Source organism: Phyllobates terribilis, unplaced genomic scaffold, assembly GCF_046119375.1.
Source record: "Phyllobates terribilis strain yellow unplaced genomic scaffold, ASM4611937v1 Scaffold_8__6_contigs__length_399053987, whole genome shotgun sequence".
NCBI lineage: Eukaryota > Metazoa > Chordata > Amphibia > Anura > Dendrobatidae > Phyllobates > Phyllobates terribilis.
The window spans coordinates 152,290,019-152,304,922 of NW_027362768.1; the positions used below are offsets into that span (position 1 = coordinate 152,290,019).

General features: G+C 45.5%; 1 protein-coding gene across 3 annotated transcripts in view; it reads right to left on the reverse strand.

Moving 5' to 3' along the window:
* SLC5A9 (solute carrier family 5 member 9) overlaps positions 1 to 14,904 on the reverse strand; it is a 103,667-nt gene that overhangs the window by 33,622 nt on the left and 55,141 nt on the right. For 2 of the 3 annotated variants that reach the window (XM_073643514.1, XM_073643515.1), the window contains exons 6-8: positions 11,610 to 11,715; positions 613 to 693; positions 90 to 295 (exon numbers count right to left, since the gene is read on the reverse strand). In XM_073643514.1, the coding sequence (XP_073499615.1) occupies positions 90 to 295; positions 613 to 693; positions 11,610 to 11,715 (393 nt within the window). The remainder of the gene's footprint in view (positions 1 to 89; positions 296 to 612; positions 694 to 11,609; positions 11,716 to 14,904) is intronic. The other variant, XM_073643516.1, reaches the window with a different exon arrangement.

Sequence of the window (14,904 nt, forward strand, 5' to 3'; positions counted from 1 at the left end):
TATTCTAAAAATCCATAAACTCCTAGGTATAGTAATAATCACAAAGTTACATTTTTAATTTGACGTAGTTTTTGGGAAAACTGACTCACCTGATCAGTACACCAAACCCAAGTGGCCAATATTGTCAGACCAAATATGAGTCCGGGCCAGGGCAAGTCTCCAGTGAGCGGGTCACGAAACATGTGAAAGGCGTCACTGCGGGGTATGTGACATGTCGTGTTGGGAACCGTTACTTTTGGAATGGCTTGCATGTATTTTTCTTCCAGTCCTGTGTACCAGCCAATTTCATTAAAAGCTGCAAAAATAAATGCAAATATAAGGCATGAAGCCAATGCTCTCTAATCGTTTCATTAAACCAACGGTCAGTATATACTCGCAACAATTTAGGCCACGTTCACACGTTCAGTATTTGGTCAGTATTTTATATCAGTATTTGGAAGCCAAAACCAGAAATGGAACAATTCGAGGAAAACTATTATACTTTTCCTCTGATTTGTTCCATTCCTGATTTTGACTTATGTAAAAAACTGACCAAATACTGAACGTCTGAATATGGCCTTAGGATAAGTCCTGTGCACAGAATACAAAGACAGAAAATGATGGAAGACTTACATATAAACATGAGGATGAACGCTCCCACCACCATGATGACAGTTTGCAGGGTGTCAGTGTAAATGACTGCGGTGAGTCCACCTATTGAATGTAACATAACATATTTCACTTTAAGGCTATATTCACATGCAGCATTTTTTGCTCCTTTTTTTTTGCAAATTTAAATTAAATGCTGCTTTTTTTTTACAGTACCCGCAAAAGCTCTGAGTTTTCAGAAATCTCATGCACACGATTGTTTTTTTCCCCCAACCGAATAGAAAAACTGCTGTGTTTTTTAAATCTGCAGCTTGTCAATTGTTTCAGCGTTTTTGCAGCGTTTTTTCACCCATCGAAAGCAACGAGAAAGTGAAAAAATGCGACAAACGTTTTTCGCAGAGTTTTTAGTGAAAAATCTAACTTTTGTTAAACATGTTCTGCAGACAAAGGACATATGTAATCCAAACCCCAAAAACACCACAAAAACAAAAAATCAAAAGCGCAGGGAAAAGCCAAGAAAAACGCCATGAAAAAACTGCAAGATGGACATATTCAACGCAGCGGTTTTACTGCCAAGAGAGCAAGTTTTGACAGCAGAAAAAAACACTGCAAAAATGCAAAGTGTGAACATAGCCTAAGTTATTTGTAATGTACATTTGCCTGTTCTGGACCAGAAGCATGATGAGTTATTATTTTCTGTAATATTAGATTTATTTATAATAATATTTATCCCGATTGCCACAAATTTTCTGCAATATATCTACACCACCTGGAGGTAGAGATGAGTGAATCAATTCTAAATTAATCCGATAGGCTACGAACAGTGACGCTGGCAACACCGCCACCTTCATCGCCAGCAAAAGTCTGACACTGACTGGTGATAGAGGTGGTCGGAGCAGAGTGGGACAAGAATGTAACAATGCGGTGTTATTATATAGCTCGGCGTATAATCTGCATGCATTATGGTGATGATTGCTGCAAAAACTGTAAAGTTATGTTCACACTTTGCATTTTTGCATCATTTTTTTCTACAGGCAAAACCTGCTCTCTTGGTAGCAAATGAGCTGCTTACAGTAAGTAGGTTTTGCTGCATTCTTCAGGATACCAAAGTTCAGCTTTGCTGCGTTGTTTTTGGGCGGATTATGTGTGTCATTTGTCTTCAGTACATGCTTAATAAAGTCAGTTCTATTCACCAAAAACACATTATAAACATGTGGTTGTGTTTTTTTTACAGCGCCTTTTCACTTATTCATTGCTTTCTATTGGTAAAAAAAAGCTGCAAAAACGCTGAAAGAATTGACAAGCTGCAGATTTCAAAAATGCTGAAAGAATTGACAAGCTGCAGATTTCAAAAATGCTTGCTGAAAAAAAATTGTGCTTTGCATGTTTTTTTGCAGAATACTGTAGAGCATGTCACTTCTTTCAGCGTTTTTTCTGCATTTTTTTTAGCATTTTTCACCCATTGAAAGTAATGGGTGGTGAAAAAATGCCTAGTGTGAACATAGCTTTTTAGGTTTTGCTGCGTTTTTAGTGAAAAAAAGCAAGTACAACAGTATGTGAAACATTTATTTTTGTGATTTTACCATCTTGTCTTGGTCACCTGAGATGGCGGTTTGGATTAGAACAGTTTAATTAAATTAATGATGTGTACACACTAAACAATGGCTGAGCTAGGTGTGAGATTAAACAATACCAGTGGCCCAGGGAGGTGTTAAACAATTAAACAATGCCCTGAGCAATTGAATAGCAGAACATAGTGTGAAAATAAATAGTGTCCTACAAACTCAACACACTGCCAGTGTCTTAGGTAAACTATTCCTGAACAATTCACCTCCCCCCACTGTTACATTTGTAATTGTGGTTAATATGATTTCATATATGTCTTGCATTGGTGACCTGTGTTTATGCTTCTGTGGTGGAAGCAAAGCTGAACTTTGGAATCCTGGAAAACAAGTTTTTGACGCAGCTTCTTTCCTGCCAAGAGATCAGGTTTTGCTGCAGAAAAAAAACACTGAAAAAACGCAATGTGTGAGCACTACCCAGGTTTAAAAAATGCTGAAAGAATTGACAAGCTGCAGATTAAAAAAAAAAAGCGTTTGTTTTCCAATTTAGACAGGAAAAATAAACAGGCGTGTGCATGAGATCTCGGAAATCTCACAACTTTTGCTGGTACTGTTAAAAGCAGCTTTTAATTTGAATTAAAAAACTCTGCCAAAATGCAGTGTGAACATAGCTTTAGACTATGTGAAGGCAATTACAAAAACCCGACCTCCGACGCTACATTTTATAGGCTACTATAAACATAGAATAATGAATGCTTTTTAAACCTATTCTCGTGTTTTTCTAATGGTCTGTTAGATCCGTGCATGTGACAATGACCTGTTTCCGCATCATTAGCACTGACTCTCCCGGTATTGTAATGTCCTTAGTGCAGACATCGGGGTTATCAATCATAAGAGCAGAAATTACGGCACAATCCTAATCAGTGATATGAAGAGATTGTTTGACGACTCTTACATTCCTAACATGATAGTTTGGACAAAGTGCATTTGTGTGATTACGCCATGATAACGAGAAGCCAACACTTGACAGGTTGCCTGTGGTTTCTTTTTTTATTAACCCCTTGAGTACTTAGCTATTTTTGTGACTTGATAAAGACCCTCTGATGTGACTTGTTTTTATAATGGGACAAGTTATATTTGAGAGAGAGAGAGATTTTGGGGTTTTAAGCCATGATAATAATCACATATTAATTTCATACTGCTGCTTCATATGGATTTGGCAATGTAAAATTGATATTGTTTACATTTTGACACACGGCTCAAAATTGGACATATCTTCAATCATTTCCTCGGACCACTTGGTCCAGGGGAAAAAAATCGGACATGTGCACAGTCCCATAGAATATTATAGTGCTATCAATGAAAACCTCAGTTAGCACTTGTAGGTCGTGTGCATGTGACGCGCCCCTGGGCCTGTGTCGCGCTGCGTTGCGCACGCGGGAGCTTACCCAGAGCCGGATCTTTTGAGGGTTGTAGTCTCGTGGCGGTGATCCGGTCCGTGCCCAGGGAGTCAGACTAAGTGGCGCTGTATCAGCGGTAGATGTTGGACGACTACGCCACCCGTTGAGTACAGCTAAGGAGCTGCTGCTGCAGGGCAGACCGCTGAGGCCGGTGGTAGGATTGTGCAGCGTGATAGTATAACCCCCAACGGGAGGGGTATGGCCTCAGGGCAGCCGACGTGGATGATGGGGGTAGCAGGAACCACTCGGAGACGGTACGGTGTAGTTCAGGGTCTTTACTGGTGACAAAGATAGACCCTCCCGGAGTACTGGCTAGCGATTGGGGCCTGGTCAGTCCTTGAGCAGATGGGATCTCCCCTGGCCAGGCGGAGTTGTAGGCCTCCCAAACTGACTGTACTCTTCTGGCTACCTTGCTAGAGGCGGGTATAAGTAGCCCACGTCCCTGAGTGTACCGTGTGGTGCTCACCCGTATGGCCGGTGACTCGGGGCCTTCTAGTAGCTTCCGCTCCACGACGGCGGTGCTGGTCCCATGCGTGTGACCGTGCCTTCGGGTTTCTTGGCCAGAGGATCTGGAATCCCCTGCCTGACGGATTCTGCTGCTGGGTAGGAGTTAGTCCCCACAGCCTCGGACTCCGGGTCCGGTGATAGCTTCTCAGTCAGGGCGAGCTCTGCAGCTGCCAGCCCCTGACTCCTTGTAACACTGCTCCCACAGAGCTCCTGTTGTTTCTTCCCATAGCTGCTTCTCTTCTCTGTCTCTACTTCTGGCATGGCCCAGGAGCTGGGCCCAGCCGGAGCCACAGCTCCCTGTCAGCCCTCCTGGCTGAACTCTCCCTCTGAACTCCCTAACCCTGCCTCAGCCCCAGGTTTATATAGGGGAAGTTCTTCCCCTCCCAGGACTGGGCAGGAGGTGTGGCATGCATAGGATTCCTGACCAAGAGACCTCCCACCTGCTCTCAGACATAACATTGCTGTTACTGTGGAAACCAGACCCCTGGGGTGCCACATTCCCCCCTAGTGAAATTTAGTACTCCGGGACTAAACATATTTTTAGAAAAACATAACAAGGTATAAACAATAATAATACAATAAGAAAAACACATAAAGATGGTTACGGCGTGTCCGCAACCGGGTGCAGTCTTTGAAGAAAAGCAAGGTGTCCATTTCACCAAAACAGGGAGACGTAACCAGGTAGGGGTCTGTCCTGCCCCGAGTCCTTAACAGTCTTTTAGTCCATTCCTGGGTTACGCTCCAACCAATTGTACAAGGATTCCCAGTAAATCCACCAAGGACTCCTAAAAATAACTAGAAACACATAATTATTTACAGGATATGGCCGCTCTCAGTCCTCGGCCAGTGGGGATAAGGAATGGCTGCTCACAGTCCTCAGCCTGGTTTAAGATAGGGGCACATGGGGAACAATTCACTAATCCCAACGGGGACCATATTTTAATTAGCAGCAGTCCTTGTACCCTTACGGGTAACTATTTACAGCTCTTTATTCACGCTACTTCCCTTCAGTAGCTATGTCCTTTTTGTGCTCCCTCCTGAGGGTAGTCCTGAGACCCGTCCGGGTCCTCTTGGCTTTCCTCGTATTGGTAGTACTGCAGCTCCTCCTCGGTTAGCTGGGTTAGCATCTCTGCGACAGTCCTCCTCCCAGGTGGCCAGGACTTTACCTCCCTTTGGGCTGCCCCGGTTAATTGGGCCACCAGGATGCTCACTTTTTGCTCCTCTGTGAGGGGGTACACCTGGAAGAGGCTATCCAGCTTTTCTCTAAAGTCATGCAGGGTATGTGACTCCCCTGAGTACTGGGGTAGCCAGGCTGCCCCCGGGATATAGGGCATGGTGAAAGGCATGACCGCAACAGCGGTGGCGCTGGCGGGGGTTGAAGCGGTGAAGCTCTCCTCCGTATCCGACATCCTTCTCCCCCCTAGTGGACCGTGGCCTACCTTGCGATGATCCTCTTCCGTAGGCCGCGGCTCCGCAGTGGATCGTCAGGGTTGAGGACCTTCCGTCGCGCTCCTGTAACGTCGGCGTCTGCTGGGCTCCTTCCAGGACCTTACGCAACGTCCGGACGTGAGGCGGGGCTTCAGTTCTCGCACGCTTTTGGAGTCCACGCCCCTCTTCTTCCCGCGCGGCGTCTTCAAGATGGCGTCCAACGGCGGGAAAACTCCACGGAAGGCGGGAAGAAGGCTGAAAATGGCGCAGGATGGCGGGAATCTTCACCACTGGTAAGTTTGAACAGTCTTTTTCAGGCACGCAGTACCCGGTGGTTGCGGGCACGAAATCCTGCCGACTACGCCAAAAGTTGACGCGCCCCTGGGCCTGTGTCGCGCTGCGTTGCGCACGCGGGAGCTTACCCGGAGCCGGATCTTTTGAGGGTTGTAGTCTCGTGGCGGTGATCCGGTCCGTGCCCAGGGAGTCAGACTAAGTGGCGCTGTATCAGCGGTAGATGTTGGACGACTACGCCACCCGTTGAGTACAGCTAAGGAGCTGCTGCTGCAGGGCAGACCGCTGAGGCCGGTGGTAGGATTGTGCAGCGTGATAGTATAACCCCCAACGGGAGGGGTATGGCCTCAGGGCAGCCGACGTGGATGATGGGGGTAGCAGGAACCACTCGGAGACGGTACGGTGTAGTTCAGGGTCTTTACTGGTGACAAAGATAGACCCTCCCGGAGTACTGGCTAGCGATTGGGGCCTGGTCAGTCCTTGAGCAGATGGGATCTCCCCTGGTCAGGCGGAGTTGTAGGCCTCCCAAACTGACTGTACTCTTCTGGCTACCTTGCTAGAGGCGGGTATAAGTAGCCCACGTCCCTGAGTGTACCGTGTGGTGCTCACCCGTATGGCCGGTGACTCGGGGCCTTCTAGTAGCTTCCGCTCCACGACGGCGGTGCTGGTCCCATGCGTGTGACCGTGCCTTCGGGTTTCTTGGCCAGAGGACCTGGAATCCCCTGCCTGACGGATTCTGCTGCTGGGTAGGAGTTAGTCCCCACAGCCTCGGACTCCGGGTCCGGTGATAGCTTCTCAGTCAGGGCGAGCTCTGCAGCTGCCAGCCCCTGACTCCTTGTAACACTGCTCCCACAGAGCTCCTGTTGTTTCTTCCCATAGCTGCTTCTCTTCTCTGTCTCTACTTCTGGCATGGCCCAGGAGCTGGGCCCAGCCGGAACCACAGCTCCCTGTCAGCCCTCCTGGCTGAACTCTCCCTCTGAACTCCCTAACCCTGCCTCAGCCCCAGGTTTATATAGGGGAAGTTCTTCCCCTCCCAGGACTGGGCAGGAGGTGTGGCATGCATAGGATTCCTGACCAAGAGACCTCCCACCTGCTCTCAGACATAACATTGCTGTTACTGTGGAAACCAGACCCCTGGGGTGCCACACATGAGCCCTAACAGTTTTGATTCTGTAGTCTGCAGAATCTGAGGGTTTAAATCAGTGTTTCCCAAACCCCATCCTCCCGGCCCCCCACAGGTCATGTTTTCAGGATCTCCTTAGTATTACACAGGTGATTGAAGTATCATCAAGGCATCAGGAATTCTCTCACCTGTGCAATACTAAGGAGATCCTGAAAACATGACCTGTGGGGGGGCCGTGAGGGTGGGGTTTGGGAAACACTGGTTGAGATTTAGGCTATGTGCGCACGTTCAGGATTTGAAGCAGAAATTTCCTGAGCGTTTCTGCATCTGTGACGCCCTCCCTGAGCGGTGGGGTTACTCGGAGCCGGGTCAGTGTAGATGTTGCGGGGATGCAGTCGTGGCCTTGACCCGTTCCGTGCCCAGGGCTGTCACATGAAAAATGGGCTTCTGTAGGGATAAGTGGTTGTTCGACTACGCCACCTGCCGTTTCTGGTGAAGGCCACCAGCGCTGCAGCAGTCCTCTGAGGCCGGTGTTCTGGCAGCACAGTTGGTACTACTCCCCACAGGCGGAGTAGGCCTCAGGGCAGTGATTGAACGATCTGTATGGAGGTATGGTGGGTTCAGTGCCGAGCAGGAATAAACAAGCGGAGGCGGTGTATGAAGTCATCCGGGTCTTTACTCACTTTAGATGAACTTTCAGCCGCAAAGCTTCTCTCTGCTACACACGGCGTACAGTGGACACCGGGTAGGGGGGGTTCAGCACTTTCCAGGTAGATCAGGAGCACTTGTCGAGACCCCGCTGGTTTGTTCCTCTCCTTAGTAAGTTCTCCCACTGAGTCTTCTCCTCACTGTGTGTGGTTTGAACGTTGTGTAAGGCCGGGTCCCACTGGGTAAACGCAGTTTGAGAGATACAGGTGGCGACTTCGCTCCGTCCGTATCCCCCTGGGATCCACTAAGCCTCCGGGCTTTTCTGACTGAGACATGAAGCGACAAAGTCAGATATCGGGGGCCGGTTACCCCTTTTGCAGCAGGAATCCCTCTGGCTAGGCCAGAATGAAGAATACAGGTGGCGACTCCGCTCCATCCGTATCCCCCTGGGATCCTTTTGCCTGTGGAGCCTATCTCCTCTGCTCCCCTCCAAGGCCTTCTTAGAACAGGACCCTGACCGGGCAGAGACACTGGTTAACTCTGACCCGCTCCTCGTCTCAAGGCCAGAGTACGAGGACCGTGAATCTTCAGCCAGCTACATACTCTTGCTGGACCCCGACAGAAGACCACAATCAAAGACCTTGAACTTAAGATGGCCAGGTATTATATAGATTCTATAAGTGCTTCCCGTAAGTGTGTCCTCCACCCTCACCCACTGCTTGGTTCCCCCTAACTTTGGTTCCCCCATCTCCTCTATCCAGGGCCGGGGCAGCACCCTGGTGCATTTAGGCCCCCTACAGGACAGGAGTGGTGTAGTGTTGAGTGTGAAGTGGGGTCCTGAGTGATGCTCCACCCTTACCTGGAAGAGGAGATACCACACCTCTATCTGAGGTGCAGTACCCCTGTGGCAACGGAACCCTCAGGGGCGCCACACATCTCCTTGGTAGAAGAAATGCTGCGGAAAAAACGTGCGATTTTGCCACTTTTGACATGCTTTTTGATGCGTTTTTTAAAGCGTTTTTGTACATCTATGAATGCTTTTTAAGGAGCTAAATAAAGTTATTTGGTGGGACATTGCTTTAACCCTTGGATTACCGTCAGAACTGGGGTGAGTATATTGGTTAATTTAAATGATTAAAGAATGTGTCTGTTGTATTTCAAATAAAGTGTTTACTCGGCATCTGTGGGTTTATTTAACTTTTTACTTTAGTTTAATTAGGTTTGGTGATGAAAGGGTCTGATTGACACCTTGTCATCACCCAAAAAAGAGCTAGTTGTCAGCTAATCCCATTCACCTAATCTTCATTAGCATTTCTATTCATATAATTTCTGGGGCAGCTGTGAGCTGCTATTTTTAGCCTAGGAAGGTGCCATTAGGCAAACATGGTCCCTGGCTATTATTAACAGCTCACAGCTGTTTTGTTAGCCACTACGTCGCCACGAACAGCAAAAGGGAGCGCTTTGGACGCAGCGTATTTTTGCTGCTTCCAAAACGCGGTGTTCTAATGCCACACTTTTGTTGTCAGTACATGTGAATCCACCGCATATAATGACACTTCAATCAGTCAAATTCTGCAGCGGAGACTAGCGTGTCCGCTACAGAAATTGACATGCTGTAGGTGAGTTTGGGTACGTCGCCACGATCAGGAGCCGAAGCAAGTTTGACGCTGCGTTTTTATACAGCATCAAACCTGCAGGGTCCAGATTTTACAGCATAGTGGATGGGATCTCTAGAAATCCCATGTCCACTATGCATGCATCAGAGGCTGTGGATCACCCATGGACACTGACATGCGGCGCGTCTTTCAGGAACGCAGTATGTCAAATTCTCTTGCAGAGTCGCTAGTCTCTGCAACAGAAATTTGACCACTAGAAATTATAGAATGCAGTAAATATGCATTGGTTCAGTGAACGCATGTGGATTTACCTGCATTCAATAGAATGCAACATTTTGGACGCAGCAAAAAATATGCTCCAAAAGCACTGCTACGTTCGGATCGTGGGCACAGAGCCTAAAATTAAAAAAAAAAATGGCGTGGGCTCCCGTGTCATTTTTTTTTATATATATATATAATTTTATTGGTATTTTCATTAAACATACGAACAAACCAGATTAAAGACGATAACCAGATACCCGTACAGAGACTGGGTATATAATGACATTGCTCCCGTGTCATTTTTATAACCAGCAGAGGGAAAGCCAACCACCGGGGGCTGATATTAGTAGCCTGGAAAGGGGCCATTAGCTAACAATGTTCCCTGGCTATTAATATCAGTCCACAACTGTTTGTTTAGCCTTTACTGGCTAAATTATAGGGGTACCCTGGAAAAAATTGGCGTAGGGTCCCCCTATAAAATCTAACCAGAAAAGGCTAAACAGACAGCTGAGGGCTGATATTCATAGCCAGGGAAGTGGCCATGAATACTAGCCCCCTCCGCTGCTAATAATATCACCCCTCAGCAGTCCCAGAAATGGTGCATCCATAAGATGTGCAAAATCTGGTGCTTAACCTCCGCTCTTTTCACTGCACTGTAGCGGTGGCGAGTGGGGTAATAGGGTTCACATCAGCCTTGTATAAGACGCCCCCATTACCAATGGCATAGTAAAGTTGTTGCCGCTTTTTCAATAAATACACGGCCAGAATAAAGTATTTTAATGAAATAAAATACACATGGTTTTAAATTTTTTTTTTATTATTCTTCAGTCCCCGAATCCCTCGATCTTCTGAAAAAAAAGGTAAAATAACAAACAACCGTATTCCTCACCTGTCCTCTGTCATGACACAGTTCATGATTACTGCCAACGACTGTCCCTCGGCGATCTGGGTCACTTCTCCAGCAGTGACATCAGCAATCACTGATGTCACTGCTGTAGAAGACAGCAATGTACACTGAGAGGAGTGTAAAATCACTCCTGTCAGTGTACATGCTGCTGGAGTGAGGTCACTGGGGTTCATCAGCTGAAGATCAGCTGATCAGCCCCGGTGAGCTCACCACCAGTACTGGTGGGAACATTCTTGAGAATGTTCCCACGGGGAGATCACATGAGTGATCAGTTGATCGCTCACGTGACCGCAGGTCCTGACAGCGCAGTACACTGCTGGGAGCAAGCGCACTCCCTGCAGTGTACAGCCGACCGCCGGGAGGAGAACAGCACCGCACAGGGGAGAATAGTGTTTTTTATTTTTATTTTTTACTTATTTTTTACTGCCAGTGATTCCGGCTCGGTTGAGGAGAGTACTGCTCCCCTCAGCCGCACAGCTCTCGCTGTCCAATCAGTGCTAACAGTGTCTGATTATAGTGATATACCCTAGTGACAACAAGAATGGTAACGCCCAGTTGTCAAGTTTGTTATTCACTTCCAGGAAGAATAACTGGAGAAAAACATAATACAGGGTTCCAAGAAGAGATGCTCTTTTTGATGAAAAGAAGCATTCACCCAAACAGGCATGTCGGCAGACAGGAGGCTGCACTTAAAGGGAATCTGTTAGCAGGTTTTTGCTATGTAATCTGAGGACAACATGAGGTAGGGGTTAAAACACAGAATTCAAGAATGTGTCACATGTCAAGCTGCTTGGTGTTGTTTAATTACACTGAAAGTTTTATCACATGGTGATTATCATTGTCCAAACTGCAGAGGCTACAGCAGCACGTGCATGCTATTCGGACTCCGCCCTCTCCTCTGATAAGCAGCTCACTGTCTATAGACTATATACACAGAGAGCTTGTGTGGGTGGGGTTATCTGTGATGGGGGTGGGGTTAGCTTTCTCAGTTCTGCTGCATTGCTAAATCTAAAAACTCAGATTGTGTAAGAACGGCTGCACCCAGTAATCTAAGTGATACATTCTTGGATTCAACTTTTCTTTGCCTACATCAGGCTGCTCTCAGATGAGGTAGAAAAACTTACTGACAGACTTTCTTTCATAAAATATTACATTTTGAAATCCGATCATAGACTCAGTAGTGATATAGGAAAGATCCATAACGAAGGTAATAATTACCAGCGACCGTGTAAATGGCTGTAACTACTAGTAATATAACTGTAGACAGGTAAATGTTCCAACCCAGAGAGACCTGGATGAAAAGAGCTCCAGAGTAAATATCTGTCTGAAACAAAAAAAAAGACAAAAACAGAAACAAGGAATATTAATGTTAGTATCAATCAAAGTGTAAAACAAAATCTGTTCTGTATTTCTTATACTACATTACAATGCCACAATACTTCACTTGTAGAAGGAGGAAATCATTATTGAATTTTAAAAAGACAAATTTATTACTTAAAGAGGTTGTTCACTATTTGTACTCACTTTAAAAATGAGTCCATGGAGGACCTAATATTTGTATGTGTATATACAGTACAGACCAAAAGTTTGGACACACCTTCTCATTTAAAGATTTTTCTGTATTTTCATGACTATGAAAATTGTACATTCACACTGAAGGCATCAAAACTATGAATTAACACATGTGGAATTATATACTTAACAAAAAAGTGTGAAACAACTGAAAATATGTCTTATATTCTAGGTTCTTCAAAGTAGCCACCTTTTGCTTTGATGACTGCTTTGCGCACTCTTGGCATTCTCTTGATGAGCTTCAAGAGGTAGTCACCGGAAATGGTCTTCCAACAATCTTGAAGGAGTTCCCAGAGATGCTTAGCACTTGTTGGCCATTTTGCCTTCACTCTGCGGTCCAGCTCACCCCAAACCATCTCGATTGGGTTCAGGTCTGGTGACTGTGGAGGCCAGGTCATCTGGCGTACCACCCCATCACTCTCCTTCTTGGTCAAATAGCCCTTACACAGCCTGGAGGTGTGTTTAGGGTCATTGTCCTGTTGAAAAATAAATGATGGCCCAACTAAACGCAAACCGAATGGAATAGCATGCCGCTGCAAGATGCTGTGGTAGCCATGCTAGTTCAGTATGCCTTCAATTTTGAATAAATCCCCAACAGTGTCGCCAGCAAAGCATCCCTACACCATCACACCTCCTCCTTCATGCTTCACGGTGGGAACCAGGCATGTAGAGTCCATCAATTCACGTTTTCTGCGTCGAACAAAGACACGGTGACTGGAACCAAAGATCTCAAATTTGGACTCATCAGACCAAAGCACAGATTTCCACTGGTCTAATGTCCATTCCTTGTGTTCTTTAACCGAAACAAGTCTCTTCTGCTTGTTGCCTGTCCTTATCAGTGGTTTCCTAGCAGCTATTTTACCATGAAGGCCTGCTGCACAAAGTCTCCTCTTAACAGTTGTTGAAGAGATGTGTCTGCTGCTAGAACTCTGTGTGGCATTGACCTGGTCTCTAATCTGAGCTGCTGTTAACCTGCGATTTCTGAGGCTGGTGACTCGGATAAACTTATCCTCAGAAGCAGAGGTGACTCTTGGTCTTCCTTTCCAGGGGCGGTCCTCATGTGAGCCAGTTTCTTTGTAGCGCTTGATGGTTTTTGCAACTGCACTTGGGGACACTTTCAAAGTTTTCCCAATTTTTCGCACTGACTGACCTTCATTTCTTAAAGTAATGATGGCCACTCGTTTTTCTTTACTTAGCTGCTTTTTTCTTGCCATAATACAAATTCTAACAGTCTAATCAGTAGGACTATCAGCTGTGTATCAACCAGACTTCTGCACAACACAATTGATGGTCCCAACCCCATTTATAAGGCAAGAAATCCCACTTATCAAACCTGACAGGGCACACCTGTGAAGTGAAAACCATTTCCGGTGACTACCTCTTGAAGCTCATCAAGAGAATGCCAAGAGTGTGCAAAGCAGTCATCAAAGCAAAAGGTGGCTACTTTGAAGAACCTAGAATATAAGACATATTTTCAGTTGTTTCACACTTTTTTTGTTAAGTATATAATTCCACATGTGTTAATTCATAGTTTTGATGCCTTCAGTGTGAATGTACAATTTTCATAGTCATGAAAATACAGAAAAATCTTTAAATGAGAAGGTGTCTCCAAACTTTTGGTCTGTACTGTATATATATATATATATATATATATATATATATATATATATATATGTATATATATAGTTAGGTCCATATATATTTGGACAGGGACAACGTTTTCTAATTTTGCTTTTAGACATTACCACAATGAATTTTAAACAAAACAATTCAGATACAGTTGAAGTTCAGACTTTCAGCTTTCATTTGAGGGTATCCACATTAAAATTGGATGAAGAGTTTAGGAGTTTCAGCTTCTTAACATGTGCCACCCTGTTTTTAAAGGGACCAAAATTAATTGGACAATTGACTCCAAGGCTATTTCATGGACAGGTGTGGGCAATCCCTTCGTTATGTCATTCTCAATTAAGCAGATAAAAGGCCTGAAGTTGATTTGAGGTGTGGTGCTTGCATTTGGAAGGTTTTGCTGTGAAGTAAACATGCGGTCAAAGGAGCTCTCCATGCAGGTGAAACAAGCCATCCTGAAGCTGCAAAAACAGAAAAAACCCATCCGAGAAATTGCTACAATATTAGGAGTGGCAAAATCTACAGTTTGGTACATCCTGAGAAAGAAAGAAAGCACTGGTGAACTCATCAATGCAAAAAGACCTGGGCGCCCACAGAAGACAACAGTGGTGGATGAACGCAGAATAATCTCCATGGTGAAAAGAAACCCCTTCACAACAGCCAACCAAGTGAGCAACACTCTCCAGGAGGTAGGCGTATCAATATCCAAATCTACCATAAAGAGAAGACTGCATGAAAGTAAATAGAGAGGGTTCACTGCACGGTGCAAGCCACTCATAAGCATCAAGAATAAAAAGGCTAGACTGGACTTTGGTAAAAAACATCTAAAAAAGCCAGCACAGTTCTGGAAGAACATTCTTTGGACAGATGAAACCAAGATCAACCTCTACCAGAATGATGGAAAGAGAAAAGTATGGTGAAGGCGTGGTGCAGCTCATGATCCAAAGCATACCACATCATCTGTAAAACACGGCGGAGGCAGTGTGATGACTTGGGCATGCATGGCTGCCAGTGGCACTGGGTCACTAGTGTTTATTGATGATTTGACACAGGACAGAAGCAGCCGAATGAATTCTGATGTATTCAGAGCCATACTGTGTGCTCAGATCCAGCCAAATGCAGCCAAACTGATTGGTCGTCGTTTCATACTACAGATGGACAATGACCCAAAACATAAAGCCAAAGCAACCCAGGAGTTTATTAAAGCAAAGAAGTGGAATATTCTTGAATGGCCAAATCAGTCACCTGATCTCAACCCAATTGAGCATGCATTTCACTTGTTAAAGACTAAACTTCAGACAGAAAGGCCCACAAA